The sequence below is a fragment of the Stenella coeruleoalba genome (genome assembly GCF_951394435.1).
Source record: "Stenella coeruleoalba genome assembly, chromosome: 8".
NCBI lineage: Eukaryota > Metazoa > Chordata > Mammalia > Artiodactyla > Delphinidae > Stenella > Stenella coeruleoalba.
Genome location: NC_137154.1, coordinates 77,332,120 through 77,352,225, shown reverse-complemented (window position 1 = coordinate 77,352,225; position 20,106 = coordinate 77,332,120). Strand labels below are relative to the sequence as shown.

Sequence of the window (20,106 nt, the reverse complement as noted above, 5' to 3'; positions counted from 1 at the left end):
TATACAGCAGAAACTAACACAACATTGTAAAGCAATTATACTCCAATAACGATGTTAAAAAAAGTGCATATGGAGTATATGTATACAAACAGATAAGTTCAGAGGAGGGTGAGAATATCATAGCTGGATCGATCACAGACTTCATGGGAGAACTAACATTAAGTTGGAGCTTTGATGGTTGTACCTGAAGAGCAGAGCAAAAATATAATGTAGATAGGAATTGGGCATGAACATAAGTGAAGAGGGCATGAACCTAAGTGAAACACTCTAAATGTGTTTGGCTGGAATGGAAGATTGATACTGTAAGAGGAAAGGCAAGTGGGACTACAAATTGTTAGAATAATTCTTATTTTTTTGAAGGGAAGTTATACTTTGCATGTAAATTTCATGTAAGTACTTTCTGGAATGTTACTTTTTTTTGAGACAATTTAAACTTATTAAGATAATCATTATGGTGGCAATAATACTAATAATTTAGCTTAACATGTATTTAGCATATATTATGTTACAGGCTCTGTTTTAAATGTTTTACATGGGTGATTATCTCACATAATCCTCACAGGTGCTCCATGGGGATAGATACTATAATTATTAAGTTGATTATGAGTGTTCAGTGAAGGGATACAGGAAAGAGTGGGTTGAATACTTTTCTTCTGGAAATCTCAGAACTGCACTTGCTCTAAGAAATAGCAGAAGATTGCCTGTGCTATGAAAGATACTGAGAAGGCTTCCTGCTCAAAATTATTCCTCTCACTCAAGTGTTAAAGTGCCTGAAATCCCACTATTAGAAATTCATTATTGTTCTTTCCATATAATGGTTTTAAATGATTGAAATTGTTTTAGATCTTTTAAAATGATTTTTTGAAATGGTAAAGTGTCTTTTAAGATTCATGCTAAACACCTTAACAAGAATGAATACATCAGCTTACTTCTATGCCTGAGATAAACCCAAATCAACACCATCAATCACTCGTGTGGGGGAACAAACCCCAAAGGGCAATAGAAGGGGTAAATACACAAACAGCAACAACAACAAAACCACGCATGTGTGGGGTGGGAAGTAGTGGATTAATATATAAACTTCACCCAAGTTGTGAATTTTCCAGAGATAGATACAATTTCTGGGAATTAAGCATCAATTCTCAAATCTTTTTTTTCTTTTAGTGTATTTACTTATTTATTTATTTTTATTTTCGGCTGTATTGGGTCTTCGTTGCTGCGTGCGGGCTTTCTCTAGTTGTGGTGAGTGGGGGCTACTCTTCGTTGTGGTGTGCAGTCTTCTCACTGAGGTGGCTTCTCTTGTTGCGAAGTATGGGCTCTAAGTGTACGGGCTTCAGTAGTTGTGACAGGCAGGCTCAGTAGTTGTGGTGCATGGGCTGAATTGCTTCGCGGCATGTGGGATCTTCTCGGAACAGGGCTCAAACCCGTGTCCCCTGCATTGGCAGGCAGATTCTTAACCACTGCGCCACCAGGGAAGCCCAATTCTCAAATCTTAAACCAAGAACATTTGGGTTTTCAGTATTGGGGCACCTGATATTATATAATTAATGTTGCTAGGCTGAGAAATTCAGTTTCTGAATTAACTACATAATACTTGTACATTGTAAAGTTGTTATATAAGGCAGTATAATTTAAAAACAAAATTCTTGTTAAGTTCATATGGGTATGAAAACATTGGAACTGAAATGTATAATAAAAAACATTGATAAAAAGCTTACCTGCAACATCTCCAAAATAACAAATACTCCTCAGTAGCTATTTTTGCCATTGTTTGAAGAGATGGAAATCTGTTTTAGAAAAATCTCTATTGACTAGAAATAGGCTATACCACAGTTGTCCTGGTAAATACAATACAGTTTTAATGGTCTCTTGTGTCATACATACAGAAAGTGTAAGAATATGGTTATATATTGCCTTTCTAGAACTTGCATATTAAATAATTTTATGTATATAAAATACAATGGAGATCCAGGAACAAATTTTGAAATCTTTTAGAAGACCAAAGTATATCTAAAGCCCATGCACTTTATTCCCAGGGGAGGCAATAAGTACCTATTTATTTGCTTTAACGTAACTCGAAAAGCTTGCATATCTGTTTTCTGGACTCTAAATAACAAGCAGTTAAATAGAAGACTTGAAGGCAATATATAGGTAGGAGTAAGTCCAGGTGATTAAAAGAAAACAAACAGGCTATAAAAGCATAAACTTTGAAACTCTGCATTTACCATAAATATTAAACTGAATCTAATAATGAGAAAACAATCAGACAAATTCAGATTACAGGATATTCAACAAGATAACTGGTCTGGATTCTTTGAAAGTGTCAATGTGTATGAAAGATTGAAAAAGAGCAAAGAGACTTTTCTAGGTTAAAAGACATGACAACTAATTGCAATGTATAATCCTGGGTTTGATCCTGGATCAGAGGAATAAAATAGCCACAGAAGACTTTTTTATAGACAACTGAAGAACTCTGAATATGGAATGGGTATCAGATAATACCATATCTGATATTAAATTTCTTGGGTGTGATGATAGTATTGTGGTTATGTAGGAGAGTATCTGTTCTTAGGACAAGATGTATGCTGAAGTATTTAGAGGGGAAGTATCATCATGTCTGTTATTTAGTTTTAAGCAGTTCGTTAAAATGTATGTTTGTGTGTGTGTAAGTATGTCTTATCCTATCCTATTCTATGTATTTTTTTCTACTCTTTCATCCATCCATCCACCCATCCATACATCCATCCATCCATCCCTCTATCAGATAAATCAAGTGTGGCAAAATGTCAACAATTGGTGAATCTAAGTAAATAGTAAAGTAACACAAAATAAAAATAGCAGACAAAAGGGCAAACAAGAATAAAATGTTCAAATCCCTATGCAGAATATGACAAATGAAGCAGTATTGATGGAGGAGGGGGATCAAGTAATTTTGATGCCAGCTGCTTAAACAGGGAGTTAATAATTCTGTGAATTTATACCATTTTCCCTGAAAAAAAAGAAGGTTCCTGACCTATGTTAGTGATGTTAAAATACGGAAGAGTAACATGTTGGAGATAAAGAGACTAAGAAAGCTAATGGTTACCACCTGTCAAAAAGAATGAAAAAGATATGAGATAAAAATGATTTCAATCCTACCAGACCCTAATCCACACCATTAACTTTACAGTTAGTAGATACTCTAGCAACATGACACAGTGCACCAATGTGCACAAGATAGTAATTTGCTGAGTAGGTAACTTTCTCTTCCTGTTGAGTAGTATTTACAATTCATGCTCAGTCATTTGTGTTTAGTGAACTGTTTTCAACTTAATTTGAAGTGTATAGAAGAGTGATCTCAGTCACTGTAGGTATTATCTCACTTAAGTGAAGTAAGAATCATAGATATCATAAATGACAAAAAATTGTCACAATCAAAATTCAGACCCAGAAAAATTAACACTGCAAAAATTACTTAAATTGCTGGAGATGAAAAATTGAGCAAAAACCACAACTAGGGTGTAAAAAGTAACCATGAAAAAATACATCAGGAATTGAAATGACCTTTGCCAAGAGTTCCATCTAAAAATTGTAGCATTAAAAATGCCACACCGAAAAGGTCACTTCTAAGAACCATGTGCTCAGAGGTAAATAATAAACTGCATGAGAGCAGGGACAGCCTCTTTCTTACTTACTATTATTCACTACTATACCCAGAGCATAGCAAAAATATGAAACGTAAGTAAGACAAGTATAACTTTATTTATGTAAAACCAAATAACAAGAAATGAAGTGTATTTGCATAAACTTACTTTCTCCTGTCGAGATTTCATAACTGAGGGCACACGATGAAAATCAATTGAACAAGCATCCAATTAATTCTCTAAAATAACATTTCTTTGTTGAACATTTAAATTGAGGATTGTGAGAGTACAGATAATATCTTAATTTGAGGATGCCCTTTCCATAGACCTGAATGTCTCCTGATCACATCTGGCCAGATATGATTTTTTCCTTTTGTGATTTCCTAAGATTGTGCATCACATAGTCTTATCTTACCTTACATTACAGCTATTTGTTTATACTATGCATTTATGTCTTTATCCCTGTTGGACTGAAAATTCCTGAATGCAATGACTGTTTTTCATTTATATGTATATCTCTGCCAGAATCCAGAGTCAAGGCAAAACTTAAAAAAAAAAAAATCAAACTAGTAATGACCAGTTTTGAAATCTGAAGACATGGAAGGGATATGAGCAAGGATGCGCTCATTATAAATGTAAACTCCTTAACAATCTTCTAATTAGGCTACATATCTAAAATTATTTGAAGAATAGTGCACTGATGCTTGTTTCTGTTCCCATGACTGATGAAATACTCTCAATGTAGAAATCTTTATATTATGATTTTTTATTTCTATTTTTACTTATTTTTATTTTCTTTTTGCGGTACGCGGACCTCTCACTGTTGTGGCCTCTCCCGTTGCGGAGCACAGGCTCCGGACGCGCAGGCTCAGTGGCCACGGCTCACGGGCCCAGCCGCTCTGCGGCATGTGGGATCTTCCCGGACCCGGGCACGAACCCGTGTCCCCTGCATCGGCAGGCGGACTCTCAACCACTGCGCCACCAGGGAAGCCCTAAAGTACTTTTAGATGGATGGAGTTTTACAAATGGTTTCTTGTACATCTGAAATAATTATACCATGATATACAAATAATTTAGTTATGTATATTGAAAGAGAAGAATGACTAAAGAATCAAATATTAAATTCTGATATGTCAAAATATTCAAAATCGAGTAAGAGACTTATTTTCCTGTTGTCCCCAGAAACAGTCTTTATACTTATATTAGGTGAGGAAATAGAGTTAATTTGATTAAAAACAATTACATAAAATTTAGTTGCTAAAAAGGCATTCCTAGTACCTTGACTATTCTAAACCAATCTTTGTTCAAATGCTAGGTTATCTTTTCTGTTAAATTTTTCTTTCTTCTTTTTAAACCAAAAGTGAATTTCATTCTTGGAGCATCTCAGGAAAAAGTAGGAGATGTTTATTTAATTAATGAGGCACGAAAAAGTTTAGTAATTTGATCAGCTCTTGCGTTTTTGGCTTTTGGCTTTTGTCCATATAATAACAAGGGTCTGGGCAAAAGAAAAAAATTCAGGTGGAATCTTTTACATGAAGCATTTAAGATATGTGGAAATATCTAATGGAAAAAAGAACCCTTCAAAAAAACTGACTTGAGGTTTTTACTCTTTATCTTCATAGTTTTACATCTTAAACTTATAGCTTTAGTTCTGTATTGCTTTGTGTTTTAGCACCCTGCCTTTTATTAATATATTATTTAAACATTTTAATTTTGAAATTAACACAGAGTATATAAAACATATATGCATATTTTAATTAATAATAATAAAGCTAACGTCTTGTGTAACCACCTAGGCTAAGACATTTGAATATTATCACCACTTCGGAGGCATCCTGGAGCTCCTTACCTCCACACTGCCCTGTGGATTGTACTCCCTTCCCTTCTCCACAGAGGTAACTCTCTAAACTGACTTTGTTTCTCTATAGGTTTAATACATATGTGTATATCCCCCAAACAACATTGTTGAGTTTTGCATGTTTCTGATTTTACATAAATAGTATTGAACTGTCTTTATTCTCCTGTGATTTTTCTTATTTTGCTCAAAATTATATGTTATTTGGATTCATCCATGATGTTATGTGTAGCCATAGTTTATCCATTTTCCTTGCTGATTAGTATTCCAGCACATGAATATACCACATTTACATATTTTTAATTTTTGGATTTTGTAACGATGATCTCTATATACTTATACATGTCTCCTTATACACATGTGCAGGGTTTTCACTAGGTATGCATGTAGAAGTAAAATTGCTGGATTGTAGGGTATGTTCATGTTCAACTTACTAGGTGGTGGCAAAAAATTTCCTAAAAGATTGCCTCAGTTTACATTCCCACCAGCATTATAAGAGAGCTCTAATAGCTGTACGTCTTTGCCAACCCTGAGCATTGCCAGGCTTTTAAAGTCATGTCTTGGGACTTCTTACCTAGCAGTCCAGTGGTTAAGACTCCATGCTTCCACTGCAGGAGGCCCGGGTTCGATCCCTGGTTGGAGAATTAAGATCCCACATGCCACATGGTGACGAAAAAAAAAATAATAAAGTCATGTATTTCTGATGTGTATATAACTATATCGCATTGTTTTATTTTGCATTACTAATAATGTTGAATATCTATCAATGTTTATTGTCATTTTCATTTCCTTTGTTGTGAAGTTCCTGTTCAAGTCTTCCCCCCGCCCCTCAATTTTTCTGCTAAGTTGCCTTTTCCCTTATTGATTTGTAGTTTTTTTTTTTTAACATCTTTATTGGAGTATAATTGCTTTACAATGGTGTATTAGTTTCTGCTTTATAACAAAGTGAATCAGTTATACATGTACATATGTTCCCATGTCTCTTCCCTCTTGCATCTACCTCCCTCCCACCCTCCCTATCCCACCCCTCTAGATGGTCACAAAGTACCAAGCTGATCCCTGTGCTATGCAGCTGCTTCCCACTAGCTATCTATTTTATGTTTGGTAGTGTATATATGTCTATGCCACTCTCTCACTTTGTCCCAGCTTACCCTTTCCCCTCCCCATATCCTCAAGTCCATTTTCTAGTAGGACTGTGTCTTTATTCCCGTCTTACCAGAAGGTTCTTCATGACATTTTTTCCCCTTAAATTACATATGTATGTGTTAGCATACAGTATTTGTTTTTCTTTCTCACTTACTTCACTCTGTATGACAGACTCTAGGTCCATCCACCTCACTACAAATAACTCAATTTCGTTTCTCTTTATGGCTGAGTAATATTCCATTGTATATATGTGCCACATCTTCTTTATCTATTCATCCAATGATGGACACTTAGGTTGCTTCCATCTCCTGGCTCTTGTAATTAGAGCTGCAATGAACATTTTGGTACATGACCCTTTTTGAATTATGGTTTCCTCAGGGTATACGCCCAGTAGTGGGATTGCTGGGTCATATGGTAGTTCTATTTTTAGTTTTTTAAGGAACCTCCATACTGTTCTCCATAGTGGCTGTATCAAGTTACATTCCCACCAGCAGTGCAAGAGTGTTCCCTTTTCTCCACACACTCTCCAGCTTTTATTTTTTATAGATTTTTTGATATTGGCCATTCTGACCAGTGTGAGATGATATCTCATTGTAGTTTTGATTTGCATTTCTCTAATGATTAATGATGTTGAGCATTCTTTCATGTGTTTGTTGGCAGTCTGTATATCTTCTTTGGAGAAATGTCTATTTAGATATTCTGCCCATTTTTGGATTGGGTTGTTTATTGTTTTGTTATTGAGCTGCATGTGCTGCTTGTAAATTTTGGAGATTAATCCTTTGTCAGTTGCTTCCTTTGCAAATATTTTCTCCCATTCTGAGGGCTGGCTTTTGGTGTTATGGTTTCCTTTGCTGTGCAAAGGCTTTGAAGTTTCATTAGGTCCCATTTGTTTATTTTTGTTTTTATTTCCATTTCTCTAGGAGGTGGATCAAAAAGGATCTTGCTGTGATTTATGTCATAGAGTGTTCTATGTTTTCCTCTAAGAGTTTGACAGTGTCTGGCCTTACATTAGGTCTTTAACCCATTTTGATTTCATTTTTGTGTATGGTGTTAGGGAGTGTTCAAATCTCATACTTTTACATGTACCTGCCCATTTATCCCAGCACCACTTATTGAAGAGGCTGTCTTTTCTCCACTGTATATTCTTGTCTCCTTTATCAAAGATAAGGGGACCATAAGTGTGTGGGTTTATCTCTGGACTTTCTATCTTGTTCCATTGATCTATACTTCTGTTTTTGTGCCAGTACCATACTGCCTTGATTACTGTAGCTTTGTAGTATAGTCTGAAGTCAGGGAGCCTGATTCCTCCAGCTCCATTTTTCGTTCTGAAGATTGCTTTGGCTATTCGAGGTCTTTTGTGTTTCCATACAAATTGTGAATTTTTTTGTTCTACTTCTATGAAAAATGCCAGTGGTAGTTTGATAGGGATTGCATTGAATCTGTAGATTGCTTTGGGTAGTAGATTCATTTTCACAATGTTGATTCTTCCAATCCAAGAACATGGTATATCTCTCCATCTATTTGTATCATCTTAATTTCTTTCATCAGTATCTTATAATTTTCTGCATACACGTCTTTTGTCTCCTTAGGAAGGTTTATTCCTAGATATTTAATTCTTTTTGTTGCAATGGTAAATGGGAGTGTTTTCTTGATTTCACCTTCAGATTTTTCATCATTATTGTATAGGAATGCCAGAGATTTCTCTGCATTAATTTTGTATCCTGCTACTTTACCAAATTCATTGATTAGCTCTAGTAGTTTTCTGGTAGCATCTTTGGGATTCTCTATGTATAGTATCTTGTTATCTGCAGTGACAGCTTTACTTCTTTTCCAATTTGGATTCTTTTAATTTCTTTTTCTTCTCTGATTGCTGTGGCTAAAACTTCCAAAACTATGTTCAATAAGAGTGGTGAGAGTGGGCAACATTGTCTTATTCCTGATTTTAGTGGAAATGCTTTCAGTTTTTCACCATTGAGGACGATGTTGGCTGTGGGTTTGTCATATATGGCCTTTATTATGTTGAGGAAATTTCCCTGTATGCCTACTTTCTGCAGGGTTTGTATCATAAATGGGTGTTGAATTTTGTCGAACGCTTTCTCTGCATCTATTGAGATGACCATATGGTTTTTCTCCTTCAATTTGTTAATATGGTGTATCACGTTGATTGATTTGCGTATATTGAAGAATCCTTGCATTCCTGGAATAAACCCCAGTTGATCATAGTGTATGATCCTTTTAATGTGCTGTTGGATTCTGTTTGCTAGTATTTTGTTGAGGATTTTTGCATCTATGTTCATCGGTGATATTGGCCTGTAGTTTTCTTTCTTTGTGACATCCTTGTCTGATTTTGGTATCAGGGTGATGGTGGTCTCGTAGAATGTGTTTGGGAGTGTTCCTCCCTCTGCTATATTTTGGAAGAGTTTGAGAAAGATAGGTGTTAGCTCTTCTCTGAATGTTTGAAAGAATTTGCCTGTGAAGCAATTTGGTCCCGGGCTTTTGTTTTCTGGAAGATTTTTAATCATAGTCTCAATTTCAGTGCTTGTGATTGGTCTGTTCATATTTTCTATTTCTTCCTGGTTCAGTCTTGTCAGGTTGTGCATATCTAAGAATTTGTCCATTTCTTCCCGGTTGTCCATTTTATTGGCATAGAGTTGCTTGTAATAATCTCTCATGATCTTTTGTATTTCTGCAGTGTCTGGTGTTACTGCTCCTTTTTCATTTCTAATTCTATTGATTTGAGTCTTTTCCCTTTTTTTCTTGATGAGTGTGGCTAATGGTTTATCAATTTTGTTTATCTTCTCAAAGAACCAGCTTTTATTTTTATTGATCTTTGCTATCATTTCCTTCATTTCTTTATCATTTATTTCTGATCTGATCTTTATGATTTCTTTCCTTCTGCTAGCTTTGGGGTTTTTTTGTTCTTCTTTCTCTAATTGCTTGAGGTGCAAGGTTAGGTTGTTTATTTGAGATGCTTCCTGTTTCTAAGGTAGGATTGTATTGCTATAAACTTCCCTCTTAGAACTGCTTTTGCAGCATCCCATAGGTTTTTGGTCATCGTGTCTCCATTGTCATTTGTTTCTAGGTATTTTTGTTTTTTTGTAGTACGCGGGCTTCTCACTGTTGTAGCCTCTCCCATTGAGGAGCAAAGGCTCTGGACGCACAGGCTAAGCGGCCATGGCTCACGGGCCCAGCTGCTCCGTGGCACATGGGATCTTCCCAGACCAAGGCATGAACCTGTGTCCCCTGCATCAGCAGGCAGACTCTCAACCACTGCGCCACCAGGGAAGCCCTGTTTCTAGGTATTTTTGGATTTCCTCTTTGATTTCTTCAGTGATCACTTCGTTATTAAGTAGTATATTGTTTAGCCTCTGTGTGTTTGTAATATTTACAGATCTTTTCCTGTAATTGATATCTAGTCTAATAGCGTTGTGGTCGGAAAAGGTACTTGATACAATTTCAATTTTCTTAAATTTACCAAGGCTTGATTTGTGACCCAAGATATGGTCTATCCTGGAGAATGTTCCATGAGTACTTGAGAAAAATGTGTATTCTGTTGTTTTTGGATGGAATGTCCAATAAATATCAATTAACTTCATCTTGTTTAATGTATCATTTAAAGCTCGTGTTTCCTTATTTATTTTCATTTTGGATGATCTGTCCATTGGTGAAAGTGGGGTGTTCAATTCCCCTACTATGAATGTGTTACTGTCAATTTCCCCTTTTATGGCTGTTAGTATTTGCCTTATGTATTGAGGTGCTCCTATGTTGGGCGCATAAATATTTACAATTGTTATATCTTCTTGGATCGATCCCTTGATCATTATGTAGTGTCCTTCTTTGTCTCTTCTAATAGTCTTTATTTTAATGTCTATTTTGTCTGATATGAGAATTGCTACTCCAGCTTTCTTTTGATTTCCATTTGCATGGAATATTTTCTCCATCCCCTCACTTTCAGTCTGTATGTGTCCCTAGGTCTGAAGTGGGTCTCTTGTAGACAGCATATATACAGGTCCTGTTTTTGTATCCATTCAGCCAGTCTGTGTCTTTTGGTGGGAGCATCTATTCCATTTACATTTAAGGTAATTATCGATATGTATGTTCCTATTCCCATTTTCTTAATTGTTTTGGGTTGGTTATTGTAGGTCTTTTCCTTCTCTTGTGTTTCTTGCCTAGAGAAGTTCCTTTAGCATTTGTTGTAAAGCTGGTTTGGTGGTGCTGAACTCTCTCAGCTCTTGCTTGTATTAAAGGTTTTAATTTCTCCATCAAATCTGAATGAGATCCTTGATGGGTAGAGTAATCTTGGTTGTAGGTTTTTCTGCCTTATCACTTTAAATATGTCCTGCCATTCCCTTCTGGCTTGCAGAGTTTCTGCTGAAATATCAGCTGTTAACCTTATGGGGATTCCCTTGTGTATTATTTGTTGTTTTTCCCTTGCTACTTTTAATATGTTTTCTTTGTATTTAATTTTTGACAGTTTGATTAATATGTGTCTTGGTATGTTTCTCCTTGGATTTATCCTGTATGGGACTCTCTGTGCTTCCTGGACTTCATTAACTATTTCCTTTCCCATATTAGCGAAGTTTTCAACTCTAATCTCTTCAAATATTTTCTCAGTCTCTTTCTTTTTCTCTTCTTCTTCTGGGACCCCTGTAATTCGAATGTTAGTGCATTTAATGTTGTCCCAGAGGCCTCTGAGACTGTCCTCGGTTCTTTTTATTCTTTTTTCTTTATTCTGCTCTGCAGTAGTTATTTCCACTATTTTATCTTCCAGGTCACTTATCCGTTCTTCTGCCTCAGTTATTCTGCTATTGATCCCTTCTAGATTAATTTTAATTTCATTTATTGTGTTGTTCATCATTGCTTGTTTCCTCTTTAGGTCTTCTAGTTCCTTGTTAAATGTTTCTTGCATTTTCTCTATTCTATTTCCAAGACTTTGGATCATCTTTACTATCATTATTCTGAATTCTTTTTCAGGTAGACTGCCTATTTCCTCTTCATTTGTTAGGTCTGGTGGGTTTTTATCTTGCTCCTTCATCTGCTATGTGTTTTTCTGTCTTCTCATTTTGCTTATCTTACTGTGTTTGGGGTCTCTTACTGTGTTTGGAGCCTGCACGTCCGGAGCCTGTGCTCCGCAACGGGAGAGGCCACAACAGTGAGAGGCCCGCATACCGCAAAAAAACAAAAAACAAAACGGGCGGACAGAACCCTAGGACAAATGGTGAAAGCAAAGCTATACAGATAAAATCTCACACGGAAGCATACACATACACACTCACAAAAAGAGGAAAAGGGGAAAAAATCATAAATCTTGCTCTCAAAGTCCACCTCCTCAATTTGGGTTGATTCGTTGTCTATTCAGGTGTTCCACCAACGCAGGGTACATCAAGTTGTTTGTGGAGATTTAATCTGCTGCTCTTGAGGCTGCTGGGAGTAATTTCCTTTTCTCTTCTTTGTTCGCTCAGCTCCCGGGGTTCAGCTTTGGATGTGGCCCTGCCTCTGCGTGTAGGTCGCGTTAGGGTGTCTGTTCTTCACCCAGACAGGACAGGTTTAAAGGAGCAGCTGATTTGGTGGCTCTGGATCACTCAGGCCGGGGGGGGGGTGAGGGAGGGGTACGGATGCAGGGCGAGCCTGCGGCAGAGGACGGTGTGATGTTGCACCAGCCTGAGGCGTGCCGTGCATTCTCCCCGGGGAAGTTGTCCCTGGATCACAGGACCCTGGCAGTGGCGGGCTGCACAGGCTCCCCGGAAGGGAGGTGTGGATAGTGACCTGTGCTCGCACCCAGGCTTCTTGTTGGCTGCAGCAGCAGCCTTAGCATCCAATGCCCTTCTCTGGGGTCCACACTGTTAGCCGCAGCTCACGCCCATCTTTGGAGCTCCTTTAAGCAGTGCTCTTAATCCTCACGCACCAGGAAACAAAGGGGGAAGAAAATGTCTCTTGCCTCTTCAGCAGGTCCAGACTTTTTCCCGAACACCCTCCCTGCTAGCCGTGGTGCACTAACCCCTTCAGGCTGTGTTCACGCAGCCAACCCCAGTCCTCTCCCTGCACTCAGACTGAAGCCCGAGCCTCATCAACTCCCAGCCCCCTCCTACCCCAGCGGGTGAGCAGACAATCCTCTGGGGCTGAGTGCTGGTTGGCACCGATCCTCTGTGCGGGAATCTCTCCGCTTTGTCCTCTGCACTCCTGTTGCTGCGCTCTCCTCCACGGCTCTGAAGCCTCCCTCCTCCGCCACCCCCAGTCTCTGCCCGCAAAGGGGCTTCCCAGTATGCGGAAACCTTTCCTCCTTCACAGCTCCCTCCCACTGGTGCAGGTCCCGTCCGTATTCTTTTGTCTCTGTTTATTCTTTTTTCTTTTGCCCTACCTAGGTACATGGGGAGTTTCTTGCCTTTTGGGAGGTCTGAGGTCTTCTGCCAGCATTCAGTGGGTGTTCTGTAGGAGTTGTTCCACGTGTAGATGTATTTCTGATGTATCTGTGGGGAGGAAGCTGATCTCCACGTCTTACTCTTCCGCCATCTTCCCCCTCTTCCCCTGTAGGAGTTCTTTATATATTTTGGACAAGGGTCTTTTTCCTATGTATTATAGATATATTCTCTTATTTTGTGGCCTGTTTTCTCATTATTTTAATGATGTTTTGATATGAAGAAAAGTTTGTAATTTTAATATAGTTAAATTTATTATTTTTCTCCTCTATGGATTTTGATCCTTGTACTCTACTTAAGAAATCCTACCTTACCCTGAGGCTAGAAAATACTTTCTTATAGTATCTCCTAAAAGCTTTATATATTTTCTTTCATATTTAATCTTTAATCACCTTGTAACTGACTTTTATGTATGTTATTTGGTAGGGGTTCAATTTAATTTCTTTCTATCTGGTATCCAATTGTTACAATATGAAGTCTCAAAATGACCCCAGAAGTTCTTCATAGTTACCTGGGACCCACAAACATGTTCTCACCTCATGTCAGAGGGGCTTTACCTATACCCAATCAGTAGCTCCTTCTCCCAGCAAAAAAGGCTGCAATTTCTCACTTTGGGATCCCAATCACATATTTGTGAGACTGATTTATATTGTCCCACAGCTCTTAGATCCTCAGTTCTTGTATTTTCCCTCAATCTTTTTTTTTCTCTTGGTGTTTCAGTTTGGAAATTTTCTCTCACCTGTTCTCAAATTCATTGATTCTTTCCTCATCTCTGTTGAATCTGACAAGCCCATAGAATACATTATTCATTTCTGTTACAGTGTTCTTATTTTTCATATTTCTATTTGAGTCTTTTGTATGGGTTCCATCTCTCTGCTGAAATTCTGTATCTGTCCATTTTTGTAGATTCTTTCCCATGTTGTCCACGTTTTCCACTATAACCTTTTAACATATTAGTCATAGTTATTTAAAATTACCTGATAGTTCCAACATCTGGGTCATCTCTGTGTCTCAATCTGTTAATTGCTTTGTCCCTTGATAGAGATTTTTTCCTTGCTTCTTTGTGTCTTGTAAGTTTTGATTGAATGTTGGACTTCTTGTTTAGAATAGTGGATACTGAGGTAAATAGTGTTTGTGCCTGGAAATGGGCATGTCTTTTCTGTTAGGCAATTGATGTGTGTATGTATGTGTACGTGTGTGTGTATATGTGTTTCTGTGTGTGTGTGTCTGTGTGTAGTTAATCAACTTAGGAATTGAGCTAGGTTTGGGTTTTATTGTTGCTATGGTGACCTTCAGTACACCAATGGTTTCAAAATCCTCTGGTGTTATTTTGTGCTTCTGCAGGAGTCATGGAGGTTTTTTTCCTTCAATTTTCCTGCTCTACTTTCAGCTTTTGGCCTTCCTGTGTGTCTGCACAATATCGCTAGATTCTCTCTATGCCCTTGCCTTTCTCCAGCTGATTTCTATGGCTTGTGTTTTGGTACTTGCTGGCCTTGTGGTCGGGGAGTAGGGAGATTTTTCTGTTGTCCTGGTCGAGGCTGTCTTAGGCATGTCCTCTATTCCTTCTTAGTCATCCTGCTCCTCCTTCCCATGGCAGTCAACTTTGCCTTGTATCTTTGGCAGGTTTTGCGCAAGACAATTTTGCGTCCCTCCTCCTATAGCAGGATACCTCTAATAATCTGGGCCCATGCCTCTTTCTTGCCCCTTCTGCAGAAGTAGAAGCTTACTTCTTTTACCTTTCCCCTATCCGGAGTAAGTCTTCATTTGTGCCCTGGGGGCAATCAACGAAGTTTGCTGCCTCTGTCCCAGTACTTTATGACCTTTATTCTGTAGGAGAGAAGGTTCTGCATGGGGCTTCATACCATTCCTACAGTGGTGGCTGCTCCCCTTTTCCAAGCCTGCACCACTGAGAGAGGATTTCTCTGGATTCTTGTTCTGCCCCCTCTTTTTCTCATGAACACACAGTGTAGGTTCATAAAGAAGAATCTGTGAGTGGTGTGAACAAGAAGAGTGTCTAGGCTCCTGGGGATTTTATGTTCTCACAATAGTTCACATTTATCCTTGAGCAATTTGCTAAAAATATATGTATAATTCCTAATATCAACTTGTATGGAGCCTGGCATTTTTTTTTCTCCCTTATTCAGCCACAGTTGAGCCAATTGTCATGTCATGTCTCTCCTTGGAAGTTCCTGTCTTTCCTTGGATGTCAGGCTACTTGGTTGTGCTGGAACCTCAGCTCTCTAATGGGTTTAAGAAAATCTATACTTGTGTTGTTTATCTGCTTTTTCTTATTCTTAGTGTGCGATTGCTATATTCCAATTTTCTACATTTTAGGCAGAAGTGGAATATACACACACACAGTAAATACACATTTATTTATATATATGCATTATATATGAATACTGTATATATGAAAATACACATATATTTTTACATTTATTATATACATTTGTATACACCATCTTATAGTATAGTATTTGTATTTGTCCTTTTGTCCTATCTCTTCTATGATTATTTTTATCTCCTTTCTTGTGTTAACTTGGTTTGATTTGATTTTTTTCTTTTGCATGTCACTTTCTTTCTCTAAGAGTCTGGAATTTGTATACTCTATTTCTGACTCTTTAGTTGTGACCTTAGTAATTACCATAGACATGCTTCATTTATCAACATCTAAAGTTAACCTGTATCTTTACTCAATTCCTTAATAATACAAGAATCCTAGCACACTTTAACACCATTTATGTTCTCCAACTTATGTATTATTTTTGATAGGTATTTAAATTCTGTTTTCTCTTTGAACCACATACAACTTTTAAATTACATTTATTGTTTTATACAATGTTCAAATTTACCCTCTCAGACTGTCCATCTGAGATTATTTTTGGTTTGCTGAAGTACATTCTTTAGAATTTCCTTTAGTAAGAGACTGCTGTTGACAAAACCTCTTAAAGAGTTACATCCTACACAGACATACATGCAGAGAGGTGAAAAAAGCTTGCATGTCTTCTCCTCTCATCTGCTTAATACTGAAACTTAAGTTATGTAAACTTTCTTTTTTTTCTTTTTACCCCTCTCTCTGTTTCTCTGGCAGTGTAAGTCTGTATAAGATATAGCTCTTTGGGAGGCCCAACTTTAGGGTGGGAGGATCTTCTACGAGGCTACTCATCTTAAGTTGGCCATGGCTTTTGTCTTCTGTTCCCATTTTTCTGTGAGGCCATGAAAAGCAAAGCTCAATTTCACTCTATGGGTTAAATGTTCTCAAGAGAAAAACTAGCAGCAGCACTCTCCTTATCATTCTAGGTTCTTATTTATATTTACTTCCTGGTCTTAAGAATTTCTTATATTCTTACCAGCTCATTGCTATATTTAAGATTTTTAAAGTACTTAATCCTGAATTTATGGTTGTTTTTGATGGATGGTCAGTACAGATAGCCTGTCACACTGCTGAAATGAAGTCTATTCAAACATTCCCAAAAGACTGTTAAGCCTGCCAATGAAATTGGCATCAGCATAAATGAAATGAGTACAGTATACCCGAAATAGTATGGTATATTCAAATAAATTTTTGTTATATACTTGATTCAAGTAGGTGATAATCTGGATACATTTTGTATTTTTATTTTCAATTTTTAAATTAAATTTTAAATTAAAACTGTTTAAGTATAAAATTCAACATTTCTTACAAAAGGTGTTCTTCCATACTTACGGTGTAACCTTGCATTGAGATGATTAAGGGACTGTAGGATCTTTTGTTCTTCAGCTGATAGTGCACAGATGTTAAATTGCTGGGTTTTATTTAAAGTCAGATTTGATTTCTGTAGCTGCTTGCTATTCATGACAGTTAGAATTTCATCCTCAGGCACTGAAGCTTTCACTAGGTTTTCAGCCATCAAAAATTCAGAAGTACTGCCTGAAACTATAGAAACTTTACATTATCTATTCTTTGATCCCTTTTTGTCTTTGGGATTAGCCCTTATACATACTTAACTGACATATGTCTGTATGTATTCATTTCACAAACAGAAACCTAGTAAATCTTTTGTTACTTTGCATTTTATTTACCAGGATCTTCTATAGCTACCATTTCCCCATCTCTAATTTAAAAAAAATACTCAAAATGATGGCAGTGAGGTAATAATTTCTAGAGTGTTACCTGAACTAAGGAAAAAAAAATACATTATGTATATTATTTCTGTTTTGCTTTTGTTATTCATTGGTAGTTCAAGGAGAAGGTGAAGTAGATTGTCTTTATAATAGCAATTATGATGAGTTATAAATAAAAGTAAGAGAAAAGGAACTTATGGAAATTTTAGAAAATTAGATGATCAGCTGAACAGAATTGAAAGCCTAGAAACTGACCAAATTCAATAAAAGAATATATGATCAAAGAAGTATCAAAGACTTGAGAGAAGGGAAAGATGACTCAATAAATTAGTTTGTTGTTTATAAAATAATCAATTTGGAGTATCACTTCACATCATCTATTTAAACAAATTCCAAAGACATTAAAGAATTAAATTTAATGAATCAAACCATTAAAATAATCTAGAGGAAAAGAAACATTTCTAATTTTCTGCATTGGGAAATTTCTTTGAGTAATGGACAAATCACTAAGAAAAGACTAAAAACATGTTTATTTAAGGTCAGACTTCCCTAATAGATTTTAAATTCTGAAGGCCAAGAATTTTGTACGTTTTGTTAATTATTGAATATCCAAAATATTTAGTTGCAGGCAGGAGATTGGCTCTCAATAATTATTTATTGAATGAAAAAATGTAAAGTAAGACTTCTATATGTAAAAATAAAACATTAAGTGGAATAAAATGCACATAGTAAAGTGGTAAAAACATTTGTAACTAACATAAGGATCAGAATCCTTGATATTTAGAGTTCTCAGAAATGATTAAGAAAACACTAAAACTCCAGTATTTACAGGGAAAAATAATATGAAGAAATAATTCATCAAAATAAATATACAGGGCTTCCCTGGTGGCACAGTGGTTGAGAGTCCACCTGCCGATGCAGGGGACATGGGTTCGTGCCCTGGTCCGGGAAGATCCCACACGCTGCAGAGCGGCTGGGCCTGTGAGCCATGGCCGCTGAGCCTGCGTGTCCGGAGCTTGTGCTCTGCAACGGGAGAGGCCACAACAGTGAGAGGCCCGCGTACAGCAAAAAAACCAAAAAACAAACAAACAAACAAAAAAATTAAGCCTATTATTAATAAAAGATGTACAAATAAAAACTAATAATATATCATTTCTTTGTCTGTCTTATAAGTAAATAATAGAAGTGATTCTACCTCAAGTTGGCATACACCCCAGAAGAATTTTGAATGATAATACTTTTCAGGAAAATGCTATAGGAATATGTATAATAACCTCTAACAATGTTTATTTCCTTTGATCCAGTACTCATTTAATACAGAGTTTCATTCAACAAATATTAATTGAGTGCCAATTAATGCCAAGTACTGTAATTTTAATTCTGGGAATCTAAATATGGAAATAATTGAAAAGTCCGAAAAAACAATGTAGATAGATGTTCAGTACATTACTATTTAGAATAAATAAAAAAACTGGCAACAATCTAAATGTGCAGGGTGTGGAAAACTCAGGTCCCCAAATGGTCATTTAACAGTCATGTAATATGTAAGTACTTGGGAAAATATGTATAAGAACAACAAAAAAGAAATCATTGGGAACAAAGCTAAGAGGAAAATGTTTAAACTAAAACATACCTTCTTCAATATTAGAAGTAGCCCTTGTGGTTTGTTTTGGCTCACTTGAACTTAGTTGGACACTTTGTCCAAAATTCTATAAAAATAGAATATTGAATCAGAATATAATTCCATATTTAAAATTAATGATATATTGACTTAGCAGACTTTTACTTGCTGTTTATATTTTCAGCTATCTCTGTTCATATAATACATATTTTCTTTTTTTTTGGAGCAGAAATCAAGAATTATGGGAATAAGACCTTTCTATGATGCCTAAAGATTAGAAAAATGTTTTACGTAGAGTTTGGTAAATTTTCAGTTTGCAATATTGTCTTGGACATTTGAAAGAAGGAAGTAAGTTGGGTGGCAATCAGAAGTGCTAACTAAAGGAAAGGTAAAAAATTACCTTAAGGCTGGTTTATCCTTGTAAGGGTAAGTCACAATTATTGATAGTAGCCAAAAGCCTCTGATTATGGCTAATGCAAAGGACAGGTAAGTGTCTTAGGTGACAAAACTTAAAACAGAAATAGCTGCCTCGATGTTGCACAGTACTGGGAAATGAAAAATATCAGAGCACTGGCAATTAGCACTCCCATTCAATACTATGAGTGATACCAACTCTCCTTCCTTGGATATGGTCTACTTTGATTCTTTACCCCCATTCTGTTCCACTCTTAAGAACTGACTGTTTCTCTTAGATAAAATTGCCTGGCTATGACTATACCTAGCTTTTGTTCAGTCTAATTTGAAGAGTAACCGATGCAGGTTTCTTCAACAGCCCTGCTTCGATAGCTCTCATAGCCTCACCTAAACTCCATTATAGACTTGAGACAACCTGGACTGAGACCCTGGCACAAAGTGGCAACTGTGCTTTATCTATCTTTCACTAACCTCTTTTAGATTCTCTCCATGTAGAAGTAGTGGCTGGGAAAATATCCACTGTGATAAAATATATTTCCTAATACAAGGTGACAGGGCCGGTGCTATAGTAATTGAATGCTTGTTTAAGCTCTTGAGTGAAAACAAAATCAAACCCAACCCAAAACCAAATATCAAAACGAAACAAGGATGAAAAACAAATAAACTTCAAAACTTTGTTTTGATTCAGGAACACTGACCTATTTTAAAGCTAACAAGACTTTGGTAGATGTATAAGTGGTGTGTGAGTGGAAGATGTGTATTATGTGAAAGTGGAAGTGAAGCTTCTGGAAAGAATATAAATGGACTCTAAAGACAGCAAGATAGAATGCAAAGGAGCAAGACACAGAAGAACAGAATAAGACACAGAAAAATAAAGATGAATTTAGAAAGGGCACTAATAATGGCATTTAAAATTTAATTTGTTCT

The 20,106-nt window shown here is 36.7% G+C and overlaps 1 protein-coding gene across 1 annotated transcript in view; it reads right to left on the bottom strand.

Annotated features, from left to right (window-relative positions):
• Positions 1-4,626: 4,626 nt before the first annotated feature.
• Positions 4,627-20,106, bottom strand: part of CEP126 (centrosomal protein 126) — a gene marked incomplete at both ends in the record, with an annotated part of 113,187 nt that continues 97,707 nt past the window's right edge. The window contains 3 exons of the mRNA XM_079928307.1: positions 4,627-4,664; positions 16,747-16,956; positions 18,778-18,853. Coding sequence (XP_079784433.1) covers positions 4,627-4,664; positions 16,747-16,956; positions 18,778-18,853 — 324 coding nt within the window. The remainder of the gene's footprint in view (positions 4,665-16,746; positions 16,957-18,777; positions 18,854-20,106) is intronic.